General features: G+C 42.3%; 1 protein-coding gene across 2 annotated transcripts in view; it reads right to left on the reverse strand.

The window, feature by feature from the left end:
* Mtmr10 (myotubularin related protein 10) overlaps positions 1 to 13,913 on the reverse strand; it is a 57,082-nt gene extending 43,169 nt beyond the window's left edge. The window contains exons 1-5 of one of the 2 annotated variants that reach the window (XM_048434756.3): positions 13,745 to 13,913; positions 13,188 to 13,248; positions 2,896 to 3,032; positions 771 to 843; positions 26 to 168 (exon numbers count right to left, since the gene is read on the reverse strand). In XM_048434756.3, coding sequence (XP_048290713.2) covers positions 26 to 168; positions 771 to 843; positions 2,896 to 3,032; positions 13,188 to 13,248; positions 13,745 to 13,804 — 474 coding nt within the window. In that variant the 5' untranslated portion in view covers positions 13,805 to 13,913. Of the gene's footprint in view, positions 1 to 25; positions 169 to 770; positions 844 to 2,895; positions 3,033 to 13,187; positions 13,249 to 13,744 lie in introns of those variants that run through there. The other variant, XM_087901490.1, reaches the window with a different exon arrangement.
* Between the last annotated feature and the right edge of the window lie 249 nt (positions 13,914 to 14,162).

Consider the following 14,162-nt stretch of genomic DNA (forward strand, 5'->3'; position numbering starts at 1 on the left):
ATTTGATAAAGCTTAACAGCATTACCTTTTTGGCACTTTCAGGACCCGATTCATCAAAGCGAAATCTGACAATTCGAAAGTCTTTACAATAAATTATTAATTCTGTCGGATTAAATTTTAGCTTCTGGTTGGGACCTAGGACTTTCTGCTTCCTCTTGTGGTCGTTCACTGAGGAAGGGAAAAGAGGAAATGTGACAAAGTTCTTTCCTGGTGCTCTTCAGGATTCTTCAACAACTCCCCAGCAGAGCAGTACTGAAGCACCGTTGCTGGAGCAGACCCCACTGCTGGGTGCTTCTGCCTGACTTCATACCTACCTGTGACTCTTACAACTTTGGAGGGTTGGTTCTATGGCTTCGGTGATATTTTAGAGGATCTTTGCATTGATACATTTAATGATTAAAATTTTAATTAAAAAGAGACCACAATTAATAAATTTTTAAAACTCATATCTCCATTTTACAAGAATTTCTTGACTTCTCTGTTGAGTTCTTAAGACTTCAAAAGTAATAAATGTAAAAGCAAGTCCACAGATAAAATTCCAACTCAAACACTTGGGACTATGGCCCTTTAAGGAATACTTCTGAATTTCAATCAACTTTCAGAGACCCATTCCATTTCATGAAATGATCACTGTGCTAGCAGGACAACCATGGGCTCTGGCACTTAGTGATTCTTCTGCCTCGGCCTCCAAGTAGCTGAGGCTATCCTCTAAGCATCCTCTGTCACATGCAGCTTCACTGTCTAAAGAGCACATGCAGAACACCACATACCTGTGACAATCTGCTCAATACATGTCAAAGGGACATCATGCTCTCCAAGAAGAAGGTTTCTGTAATGGAATTTCTGAAATAAAAAATGATATTCATGTGAATTCTTTCCTTAATGGCCTCAAAATGGCAATAGCAAGCCTTACTTTTAATGTGGTAAGAAACTCAGTATACTATTGCAAAGGAGCACAAAACCTTGGCTGCACAGCAAGGGCCATCCATCCAACGGGAATGCATCTCACAGCACACGTCAGCAGGCAATGGAGGAGGACATGTGTGCTTTGAGTTCTGACACAGTATTTCACTAGGCAGCCCAGACTGAGTTTTAATTCCTAAGAACTCTTTAGCCTCAACTACCTGTGTGCTAGGATTTCAGGCATGGGTCACTACACCTGCCCCTCACAGTTTTATTCTAACAGAAGGAAATTAAAAATATATACCACAATGCTACTATAATATCTTAGAGTGTATTTAATCAATTTGTTACAGGCAAACAAGTGCATGCCTAGTTCTGGATGAATTGGCCCAAAATAATAAAAGATAGGAGGCTCTTATGTCATCTGATTTTAATGAGTAAAATACCTGATTTTTTATAACAGAGTGTGGGAAGTGACTATCTAGAACAAAATGATGACTAAAAAACAATTGTAAAGGTTTGTTTTGTTTAGAGATAGGGTCTGACTGAGGTTCACCTTAGAAGTGTGATTCTCCTGCCTCAGTTTTCCAAGTACAACAACCTTAGAAAAGGCTTTGGGCTGGGAATGTAGGTAGAAGTCCTGGGTTTGATTTCCAGCACTACATAATATTCTGGCAAGGTGAAACTTCTCTGTAATCACAGGATTCAGGAGATAGAAGCAAGAGGATCAGAAGTTCAAGTTCATTCTCAACTACACATGGGTGTAAAGCCAGCCTAGGGTACAGGAGACCCTGTAAAAGGACAGCAGGGGCAGAGAGAGCGAAGAGAAAGCAGAAGAGATGGCTTTTGGTGAGTGACAGCCCACTGTTGACACCTCCGAGAAAATACTTTCTGATTATTTCAGACTGAAACACAGCTGTCAGTAAGGCTCTGATCTATCACTGGTCCTAGATTTAAGGTTTCTCTTGCTCAGTGAAGCCTAGGGTCAGAGAGCATTCAATCAAGCCAAAATCAAAAGAGAAACACAAGTCCACAAGAGAGGAGCTTATCTCCCTGCATATCAAGCTTTGTTAATGCCTTAAATTTAGCCTAAATATAATTCGGAAGATTAATGCATATAAAAATATACAGAAAATATTGAAAAATTAGTGAATGATTACAAGAAACAAAATATACTTACACATAGATCACTCAAAGAACTGTTTGGGTTATTAAAGAAATAAACATTTAGTCATTTTTTTTTCACTCTTACTATATGCTAGAAAGTAGAATTCAAGTTTCTGGGAAAAGAGCTAATTAGTTAGAAAATCAACAAACAAATCACTAAAATGTTCAACATTTATAATATTATATGCCAAATAATTGTGTTTTTCTCTTCATGATTAGTCAGAAGGAATATTTGTTTTTATAAACACACTTCTAAAAATGGAGGAAAGGAAAGAGCTCCCGAGGACACATCACAGGATATCCCAGAGAATAAACGCAGCAGAGCACTGAGCCTCCTGTGAGGGGCAATCAGGTACTTGGGAGGCAGAGCCAGCCTGAGCTACACAGTGAGACTCTGGGCTGGGGGCGGAGCTCAGCAGCAGAGCATGGACAAAGCCCTCGTCTGGCCTCGAATACTAAACCAAAGAAAACAAGTCAAAAATCACAAAACCCACTATGGCTCAAGCAAGTTGTGACATTCTCTTTCACTTTGATTTTTTAAAAATTATTCATATTAGTTCTCTGAGAATTTTGTACAATGAATTTTGGTCATATTTACCCTCCCCCAACTCCTTCCAGACCCATCGTCCCTCACCTACCCATACAAATTTATGTCCTCTTGCTAAGCCTATCAACTCCAGTTTTTATAGAGTATATTTCCAACATTAATGATTTATTGATAATTTTTCACAATTTTCCATTTTTCTACAATCTCTTATTTATATAACAATATATTCTGCTTAGAGTTAAAGTCTTAACAAAACTAAACAGTATAGAAATAAATACCTGTAATGGCATCGGGTCATCTGTAATAAAGGAGATTTTGAAGTTACTGCATATCAGCTTGCCCCACAAATCGTACTGGCTTGTGTCTGTTGCGATGCATTTTCTCACAAAATTGACTTCATTTACAACAATTTCTCCTAAAACAAACAAACAAAAAAACCATAGTGAGCTACAAATATGCCAAACAAATCCCCAAACCACTGTGTGACCTTACTGGAGGACTTCATGACTGGGGGCATCCGAAACTTGGTGGGTATTGGAGTGCTTTATGTCCTTAAGGATATGGTACAAAATGAGGCTTAAAAGGTTGTGGGGTCTGAACTGACTGAATCAGGCTGGCCCCAGCCTGGGGCTTTGCTTCTGCTCCACTGCCTCTAGCTAACAAGTTCCAAAGGTGTTTCTGAGAAATTTGTGATGGAGTATCTGTGTTTTATCAAGATGTGATGTGCACTGATGATCACGTCTTTGATCATTCTGTAAGGGATAAGAACCAGCATCCAGTTCTATCTGCTTTAAAATATATTCTACAAAACCTTTGAGCTCAAATTGTAACACAGTAAAACTTTAAAATAAAGTTTGAGTTAAAAGGGAAGATTGGAAAAACAAATATTAGAAAACCCAAACAAGAGCATTCCCATGCTTTGAAAGGAGCAATTTCTTGAAAAGGAATTGAAAACTGGATTATCATTTTAAGACCTACAATGCAATTAGACAATGCACATTTTAAGTGTCAATAGCAGAAAGCCAGGACTCTTATAGTTCCTATTATCAGAACACTGGTTTCACAGTGATGACTAGAACCTGCTTGCTGACAATCCCCAAACTCCCAATTCATGAAGAATGAAACTTTAGTTTCAACACAATCCTCTCTAACAAAAATGTTAACAATAAATTTAAGTGACAATGAATAAATTTTACTCAAAGCTCTTAAAAATTTGTGAGGCTAATTTTAAAAACAACCCCTAATATTTATCTGAGGATTTAATTCATATACTCATGTCAAATTCCTGGCTCAAATCACTTGAGAAATTTTCCATCCTGAATACAAGCCTCCTTCACATGGCTTAAGGCCTCGAATGCCAAGTCCTGCTCAGCTGTCTTCCTCACCCTCCCGCTCTACCCACAATGGCCCTTTATGAATCCCTTTTATATACCACACTGCTTCCATTTATGGGTCTTTGAACATGCCCCTCTGTCTTGGAAGATTCTTTCTTTTAGACAGCGGCTGTGCTGAAGAATGCCTTAAAATAATCTCTCTGTCTAGATTAAATCTCCCTTATCGCTGCACCATAGATTTGTAATTCCAGTGCGCGTCAGAGCTACAATTTGATCACATGTTCACTTTTTAAGTTTTAATGCTTGCCTCACAGCCAGGAGTATACATCCAATGATGGCACAAAACAGACTTTTTGTTCAGTGCTGAAACTTTAGTGCACAGAACAGTACCTAGGACTAGTTAGGTGGATGCTAAGAAAGTGCTAATAAAGATGCTAATAAAGGAAAAAATCAACTCAGTGCCCCTGGGTTACTGAAATAAAACCAGTGATCCGAGTGGATAAGTAAAGCAAATGACAGCTTATAGGCAGCTCACAAAATCAGATGAGGTGCTGTAACCCAGCACTTAGGAGGCAGAGGCAGAAGAACCCAGAGTACGAACGAGACCAGGCCGAGTACACAGTGAGACTGTCCCTAAAAAAGCAATGTAGTTCACCAAGCTCACCAACTCTATTCCCCTAGGAAGCCTAGCATTCTCTAGCTGGGTTTTTAGAGTGAGTAGGCGACAGTCCCAGCAGAGACAGCAGCAGTAGAACTCAAGCTGCTGTGAGTAGTGCTGAAACCAGCCATTCAATCTGGTCAAGCAGCCAATTGAGTTGAAAGACAAGGACTGAGCACAGAAATGCAATCACAGACCTGCCACAGCTGCCCTCAACACCCAGAGGACAGTATAACCTAGGACTGGTGGCTTCTCAGTGCTGGTCCCGACTGATTCCTTAGACAGTATATATGAGAGGAGCGCAGGTGTTTTCTCTACCACACAGATAAGGGACTTGCCACCAAAAACAGTAAATCACTTTCACACTCTTAAGACTTTAAAAATAGAAATAAATGTGAAACTTATCGAGTGTCCCTCAGCACCCACGGGGGATTGGTTCCCAGACCCTGTGGATGCTAAAGTTCCTTACACATATGGTGGGCACTGCACACAACTCATGCAGTCTTTAAAGCACCTTCGATATGATGTAAGTGCCGTGTTGCTGCACAGTATTGCTCAGGGAACAAGGACAAGAACAAAACTGTGCATATGCAGTACCGTGATTCTAAGATTTGCCATCAAGAGTTGGGTGAATCCACAGATGTGGAACCCAGCCACAAAAGCCTTCTGTCCTTGTTTCTACATGCTTTCATAAATGTAAATATGTTACAGTGACATGGAACAAGTACCAACATTGAATTAAAGATGCACGGTGCTGTTCCTAATTGCGTTCCCGTGAGAAACAAAAGAAATTATCTAGCTCCTTCCACAAGAGCTTATCACAATCTCGGCTACTGAATAGTCAACCTCTGTCCCCTTTGTTCTCAATTATAAGACTAAAATAACTGAACCAATTATTTCCACTACGCACAGAAAATACCTTCCTGTGCTGTAACCCAAACTTTCTGCTTAACCTTATACTGTACCCCCAACCAATTTATCTGAACTAGGACTCTCAAAACAATGCTACAGTAAGACAAGATTTATGATACATTTATGATTCATTCGTACTTTGAATGTATGCCACATTCAAATAAAAACCACCTAAAAACAAGCTACTCAAGTCATACTGTAGGATTTCCTGGGAAGGGGCAGACACTGTGGCCATGCTGGTACCATCTGCCAATTTTATCTCGATCTCTACCTATCTCTCTCTACCTATCTACCTACCTAGCTAGCTAGCTGTCTATCCCTTACCTACCTACCTATCTACCTATCTCTCCACATCCCCACGACAGCCCTTTCTAGCAATTAGACTCTTACCAATGCAGCCAGGAGTAAAACATTCAGCCTTCACATTTAGTGAGGCTGAGACAAGGGAAGGGGGTGTGTGATGATGGCTGCATGGGCTGGTAAAACACAGACCCTGGGCTACACCGAGATCTATCTTTTTTTTGTAAATAAAATCTTATTGAAATGTTATTCTTGTGCGACTTTTGGCTACTTCACAGGACAAAGGCAAAACTGAGTACTTATAACACAGACCTAGCCCACAGTACCTACGACATTTACTGTATGGCACTTTGCAGAAAACGTCTGCTGGCCCCAGCATTACAGATGACCACTTAAAAATGACAACTCTGAACCATCTTAAACAAAGCTTAAATGTGCTTAGGTGTTCTTGTCTGAAGGCAGTGCATGTGCAATACTACAGCAATCTAGGGGCCCGGGGGTCTACTCGGGGCCAGGATGAAACAGAAAACCTCCCTCAGAAAGAGTCCATCCAAGTCAAGACTCCTCTCGCCAATGAGCTGCAGCAGTCAGAAAGTGCTGTCTGCTCACCCAATGGTGGTCCTCTCCTAACATTTCAAAGGAGCGACGGGTGTTCTAAGTTGTTGTCATAAAAACAGCCTCACTTAAAACAGGGAAGAAAGAGTACACAAAGCAACACACTTACAAAGAGTAGCGAGAGATACAAGAAATATATTTTCTTCTTTACTCTTGAATTAGTGGCCCTTTGGTGTGTAATGTTTTTATTTATCTCCGAGGTATTTTTTAATATAAAGCAAAAAAGCAAAATTTATTATAAAGCAAAAAACCAAAATCTTGAAGGAGAAACTCATATAAAAGGCTGTAAACTTCAGAGACCATGGGCTTTCCTGGAGAGCGCCCTCTACTGATTCTGGAATGAGAGGTGGTGTGCTAGGGATGGCTCACAATGACTCCATCACTTCTTCCAACTCCCTACTTAGCATGTTCAGTCACAGAGGAACTGTACACATCACCAACAGCGCTTTGGGAAGTAACAGAGAGTGCTCAGGAGGAGCAAGTAAGCAGGAAACTTGTTTCCCTGTGGGAAAAGCAAAAGCATCCAAGAAAACTTTGTCAATTAGAAGCTAGCTGAGAGTTTCTACCAAGGCCTGGGAGGGGACCGAGAAATCACTGAAGTTTCCTCAAAACCCTTCTACCTGGAAAGAAAAATGAGAAAAGAAATACAAAGAGAATGATGTCCAAATGGTATAAGGAGGGAAAATTATAATCTCCAAGGACAACAAAAAAGATTGTACAAGTTACTGTTAATGCACCATGCAGTTAGAAAGTCAATATATGTTTGGTAAACAGAAATAAATTTTCCCATAAATTTTAGTTTAGAAAATAGTCCAGGGCAAAATCTTCTGTAATTCAACACATGGCTTGAAAGAGGAACTAGTCTCCAGTTTACCTGATCCAGAAAGGATTCCCTGGGCATGGGGCTTGTGGCACTCAAGAATAGTATGGGGTAAACTGTCACCAGTTCCTCAATCTAATTTTAAAACAGTTGTAACCGCGAGTCTGAGGTATGCATCAGATAAACATGTGTGAGCTGCCAATGGTGGTGACTGTGCAACTCATACACACCCCCCCAAAGCCTTCATCCAAGCACCACATCCACTATGTGCAGGAACATGGGGGCAGGACCACGCCTACGGTGTAGGTCCGGGGAAAGGACCAGAGTGAATGATGAACAGAAGAGATTGTGACAGTACAGAATGTGTGGCGACACTGACAAGGACCCAAACAATGAGTGAAGTATCTGGGAGGCAGTGAAGAGCCAGACTGATTGCAGCAAACGTAAGTACCCGGAATCGGGCAACTTAGTAAGTCAGAGTGTTAACAAATCTACAGAAAGACTTAGGAGTTTATCCTACTTAAGTGGGAGTTTATTTAAGAAGTTCAGAAAGCCTTTAAGTACCAGTGGAAAGACTGATGTGAGCAGTTAGCAGTGTGCTGGTCTGAGGTAGCAGGAGGGCGTAAGAAATGCACTGCTGCACTGCTGTGAAGGTTCCAGGTGAAGCTCAAGTCTAAGGCTAAACCAGGCTTTTGACCTCCTAAAATAGTGTATCTATGAATTAAAATACAAAACTCAGTCTAGTTCATCTAGGAAGCCATCTTCAAATGGGTATTACATGAGCCCTTTAAAGGACATTTTTGTGTTCTGTTTTGCCAGCCAATTATTTCTAAGCTAACTGAGGAAATGAGATATAGGGTGAGGCAGAAGACAAGAACAATATATAAACGGTACAAACAATGAAGACGTAACAAATAAATTAAGACAGTTACACACCAATGCTGCTGTCGTTTTTCCAGATTGCCTGTGGATGCACACTTCCCCTATCTGACCTCAAGAGATCTGATAATTAGGGCATCCCTTATCAGCCCACTAGCTGATCCCTATAACTGAAGTGCTGTTGGTTTTGGACTTGGGAAGGGGGAAGAATGACTGAGCTGACACAGGGCTTTCCGAGCAGTGGCCAGGGCTTTGCTGACACTCTAAATTCAGACGACAAACATTTCCTGAGAAGGCTTTTGCTGACACTCCTTGATGAGCAGAGTCCCAAATCTGACTTGGGTGACTATCCTGAGCCCTTACAACTTTTGTTCTCCCCTACTACAGCATTTCCCCTAGTAAACTGAAACTGTGTAAGGGCAGAATCCCACCTTCCACCCCCTCACCCTTCCCAAAACAAAAAAATAAAAAACCTCTGCCAAGTAACACCGGGCATTCCACACCTGCTAAACAAAGCAATCCATTATAGTTAGTCATAGCATTTCAACTTCTCCCTCCCACCTCCAGGAGCCTTAAAAAGATCCTGCCTCAGGGAGAGACAAGGGCAAAGGTCATCAAGCCCTCCTGCTCACAGCAAATCTCATATCCCAATCACAAAGCTGCTGGCATTCTACCAGCCACTCCTCGGCAAAGCCAGCAACAGGAAATCACTACCTCTTAAGACATTCCAGTTTCTGGCAGCTGAAATTGAAAGTTCTTCCTCAAGCTGGGTCAAATCTGTCACTGTTGAAAAAAAAAAAAAAAAAAAAAAGCAGAGCCTCTTTCCATCTCACTAGAGGATTTTCTCCTGACTGACATTCAGTCTGCCCACCACAGTTTCAAAGCATAAATCTGAATGTGAAAGTCACCAACGTAGCTAGGTGGGTCACGCTGCTTTGTGGCTAACAGCACAGTATGGGAGCCAGGCTTGGCAGTTGCCTCTGCCTCTGCAGGTCCTGCAACCCTGCGCAGCTTCCTTAATTCTTGCTAATACTCTCACCTGTCAAATGGAGACAAATTAGTACCTTGCCTGACAAGGCTGTGGTGAAGACTGACCTATAAGGCACATCAGCCAAGGATATGAGCTCAGGTGTCAAGGCATGCCAGGAGCCAGGTTAGCAACAAGGAAGCTCTGCGGCTTTGTGTGTCAGCTGGACATCAAGGCCAATAAAACCCAGAGGCCTGAGCACCGTCACTCTACCCCTTCAGTGCTCTCCGTTCTTTGACCCCGGTTTTCTGGAACCAAAGGACAATGGGCACTACCAAATGCTTTCCTTAGTATGAACCTACACATATCTACAAGCAGGCTGTGCTGTGATGATCACACTCTGGCTGGGTAGAGTTGTGTTACAATTTGTCAAAAGGAGGACACCTCGACAGACAAGTAACTGATAATCTCTGCTGGTGCTCACCAAACTGTACTGACAATAATCTCATCCTGTGGTTTTCAGTTCACATTCTAAACTATAGCTACAGATTTAAAAAAAAAAAACAAAAAAAAAAAACAGGAGACTAAAGCAGAGTTCTTAACTTTGTATTATGCCAATTTAAAATGTTTTACTCAGCAAAAGAATATATCCTAAATCAAAGAATTTAGACGGTAAAGTCAGCACAACAATGTTTACATCAACTAATTTCAACCCTAAGAAAGAAAGTGACTGTCTTTCTGACTGTCCTTTCGACCATGGCCTAGCAAAAACACTTCAGGCTGAGCACAGTGGCCCCTGGGGAGGCTGGGGCCAGGGGATCATTGAACTCAAGGGTTTGAAACCAGCCTGGACAATACTGTTCCAATAGATCAGTTAAATAAATACATATGTACGTATAGACATACATACATAAATTGCCCCAAACATTACCCTGGCCCTTCCTGGAATTTGAGGACCATTTATCAGATCACAGTCTTCTACAGGCAGCAAGGAATCCCCTCAGGGCCCTGCTGTGATCTAGAGTCACTATACTTCAGGAGCCTTTCCCTTCTACACAAAGCCTAGTACCCAGGAGGCCCTCATGTGCTCACATCCATAAACACATACACAGTTACACACTTTAATGTAATACTCTAGTTTCTAAAAGCATAAAATGACTGATATCTATACAATAATATGCTAAGAAAACAGGGTTCATAGAATGAGCTAATGACAAAGAGAATGGTAACTAAGATAACACAGTACTTCATTCCAATTATAGGCTCGGGTGCAATTTTCTTAAGATGTCTAGCATGAAACAGCAGCGTTTCTCTTGCTCCTAAAACCAGAACCTGGTCTGTCTGTCTTCACACACGCATGCCTAAGGTAACAAACAGTCTAAGCAGGGCAGGGTCCTTTTGTTCGGTCACTCACTCAGCGATAGCTCAGTGTCACGTTTCAGGCACCATACACATGTCAGGATCACAAAGCTAACTTTGATACAATCCCCATCTCAAAGGGCTTCATGAACCAGCAAAGTTGAAAACTGCTAACATAAACCAGAATCTGAATTAAATTACTCGTCATTTTCTTCAATTTTCTGTACTTAATAAATGATGAGGATAATTTTAAACTTAGCATTAAGGCCTAATAGAGCACATAATAAAGGCACACAAATAAACAATTGATTTTGTATTCTAATTTTCATCTGCTTATTGAATTAAAAGTTCAAACTTAGGGCAACTGAAGTAGGATATCCTTGGACCTAAGGCAGTAAGCCAAAACATAGTGTGCAATACTGTATCACAGAACAATCACTTCTTATTCTGTGTGCCTGGGTAAAGAAAGCCACAGGTGACTTGGACAAATTTTCTCTTGCCCCCTGACTACAATGAAGGCCATAACTGTATGAGCCAAGCCCTCAGTAAAAGTGCTGCCCTAGCTCAGGTCTTTACGGTTGCTTGTTCGTTGTCACTTTTGTAATAATAAGGAACAAATCCAGTGCCTTGCACACATTTAGCATGTTAAACACACAATCTACCATGACCTACAACCCTCACTACTCTAGGTTGTGAGAGAACAATACTTTCTACTTGCTTTCCAGAGTACATGTGTAGTGGGCAGAAGACAGAAGCACGGTTCGGTTCCTAGCAGTAGCCACAGATTGGACATTAGAGTTAAGGCAGAAAAGGGGGACCCCAGTGGGATGCTCAGTCAGGGCTCAACCTCAAAGAGCATGGAAATATGGGGACAAGAGGGTAAGAACAGGAGAGGTTAGGCAAGGGGTGGGACTCTACAACTCAGGGTCAGCTCAGTGTTCTGTAAGGATAACCGAGGAGCAAAGAGAAACTGGACAGCAGTTACCATGCATCCAAGTATGGGGTTTAAATGGGACATAAGCTTTCATGTGAGAAAAACTAATGGAGGTCAGGCAGCTTCTTAGCAGGCAATTAAACAGAAGGAAAAGTATACCTAATCACAGTCAGAAACTGAGGTTAAAATCTTCCCCAGAAAATGATTATTTTTTTTAGTAATTTTAAAGACTAATTCTTCACTAAGAAAATTCTTCAACCATAGTTATACTCACTGACACTTGTCCTAAGTATATCGTACATTTCAAAGTCAATTTTATAAGGCACAACATGAGCATTTATAGCTAAGCCTACCTTGTTTTTAGTATCAAAGCACAGACTTGCTGAGAAGAAGATTGGTTGTTTAAGAACCAGGCCAGTTCAAAGTAAAAATCAAAGTTCAATAGCCCACAGGCACTCAGTCAGCATGCATACTGTCTCCCTTGCTGCTGGTCTGAAAATGCCGACCGTGGCAAACATCAGCGGAGAACAGAACAGAGAGCACAGGGAGCAAGGGTTGCTCAGTACGGGTGCTGCTCACTCTCAGGGTAGCAGGAAGGGCTCGTTAGTAAACAGAGTGAAAGACACTAACAAAATCCAGAAAAATATAACTCTATTAATGATGTCGAAGAGTTGGCATATACTATATAGAAGCCAAGGTTGACAAGTTAGTCACTTGTCCTTACTTACTAACTTTCCACATTTGTTAAGTTACTATCTACAAAGTTTCACTGATCTTATTTAAGTAATAATTCTGGGGTTTTTTAACATAACAAACTGGTATTTGATTATAGTTTAAGTTTAAGATAGGCCTTCCTACCTGTCTGGTTATTTGCCCCAATAATCTTATTAAACAACTGATTTTTCTTTAGTTATTGTGTGACTGTTTCATAATACAAAATAGCAATCAAAAGTTTTGGACAGTAAAACTGTTCCTATGAATCCCTACTTCTATTTCTTAGGTCGTTCGTCTAGGGTAAATTCATTTTCAGTAAGTCTTTCTCAACCTGAGGATGACCTTAAGGGTCACACAAGGACCGACACACACACACACACACACACACACACACACACACACACATACACACACACAAACACGGATAGGGCAATGCCTGGAGACATTCTGCTGTGCCGAGGGCATGGCAGCTAGTTAGCAGGAGATGGGATGTCACTGGCACCGAACAGATACAGGCTGAAGATGTAGGGATGGTTGTCAGCTCAGGAACACTCCACACACAACAAAGAACTGTCCAGCCAGAAAGGCCAATAATGCCTCTACTGGGAAACAAAGTTCTATACTGGAAAAAAAAAAATTGCACACAGCTGACAACTTCAAAAAAAAAAATCACAGAGTAATTCAATGTCTGCTGAGCATTGTCAATAGCTTAGAGACACAGGCATGCTTTTCATACTATTAAATAATATATTAAATAATGACTTATTATCAATCATGAGATACTAACACATATGCAGGGCAAAAGTACTTTCACTACGCAAACAACTAGCTATGTCTTTAAATGAACATTTCGGAAGGCAGAAAAGATAATGAGGTAGTTATGCTCTTGAAAGTCTTCTATGGTACTTTAAACTTTCTTAGACAAACACCAATTATGTCTAGCCAAGTCTTTCTCTTCTCACTTGTAAAGTTTTTTTTTTAAACTGGAGAATGTTTAAAATAATAGAAAAGGAAAGTTAACCACACAATACTGTTCGTACAATGTCAGTCCAAAACACATTAGAATTCTGAAATTTACCTGGCAAAAGAACTGGCTCCAGTTTTTTAATCTTCGGTTCGGAACTTATCTTATCGTCAGTCTGAAATACAAAATAAAGCAAAATCCAAATACCATCCCCTCATGAGGTACTAAGTCAAAATTTCTAAGTGATGACACATGCGACAGACTTTGACTTAAAACTCTTTCCCGTCCAAACCGAGATCGTTTTAAGATCTACTCATTATCGACTTGAGAACCTGACAGTAAACACCTTTACAGCAGCCCAAGCTGCTTTCGAGACTTTACAATTACTAGACAGGTAAGCTCTGCTAGGTGTCCACGGCGCTGCAACCATCTGGCAGTTACAGCAGGGTCGGTGGCCGACCCCGAAGAAAAGAAATGCAGCTCGGGACGGTCCCGAAGGTCTCGTCACACGGCAGGACTAGGGACCTGAGGACTTCGGCCAGAGAATGGCCGCCGCGGAGCTCTACAAGTTTCCACCGCGCCCGTGGCTCCCGGGAGGCGCGTTGCCCCGCGTAGCTCGCGTCCAGGTCCCGGGCGGCCCGCGCGCAGAGCCGCGAGCGCCGAGCGCTTACCTGGGGCGGCGGCAGGAGGTAGGACCTGAAGCTGGGTCGGGGTGGCTTGAGGGAGAACATGGTGCCGCCGCCTGTGCGTCCCGGCCCTATGGCCGATCAGACGCCTCCGGGACCAACGTTCCCGGTGCGAATGCCCAGGCCGGGTCTGCGGCCCGCCCCGCCGGGCGGACTGACGGGCCGGGACCGACGCGGCCAAGGGCACGCCCGCGGTGGGCGGGGCATGGAGAAGCCACGCCCATCCCCGGAAGCGGCGCGCGGAGCCGGGCCCGAAGCTCGATAGCCGCACTGTGGCGGAGCGCGACGGTGGTACTGGGCGCCGCTGGCCCCCCGAGAGGCCATCTTGAGAGCGCGCTCCTACGGAGGCTCGCAAGGGTCACGGCGGCCTTCACCGGCCTACTGCGACTTGCGTGCTTACGGC

Source organism: Myodes glareolus, chromosome 24 (assembly GCF_982192425.1).
Source record: "Myodes glareolus chromosome 24, mMyoGla1.1, whole genome shotgun sequence".
In the NCBI taxonomy this organism is placed as follows: domain Eukaryota; kingdom Metazoa; phylum Chordata; class Mammalia; order Rodentia; family Cricetidae; genus Myodes; species Myodes glareolus.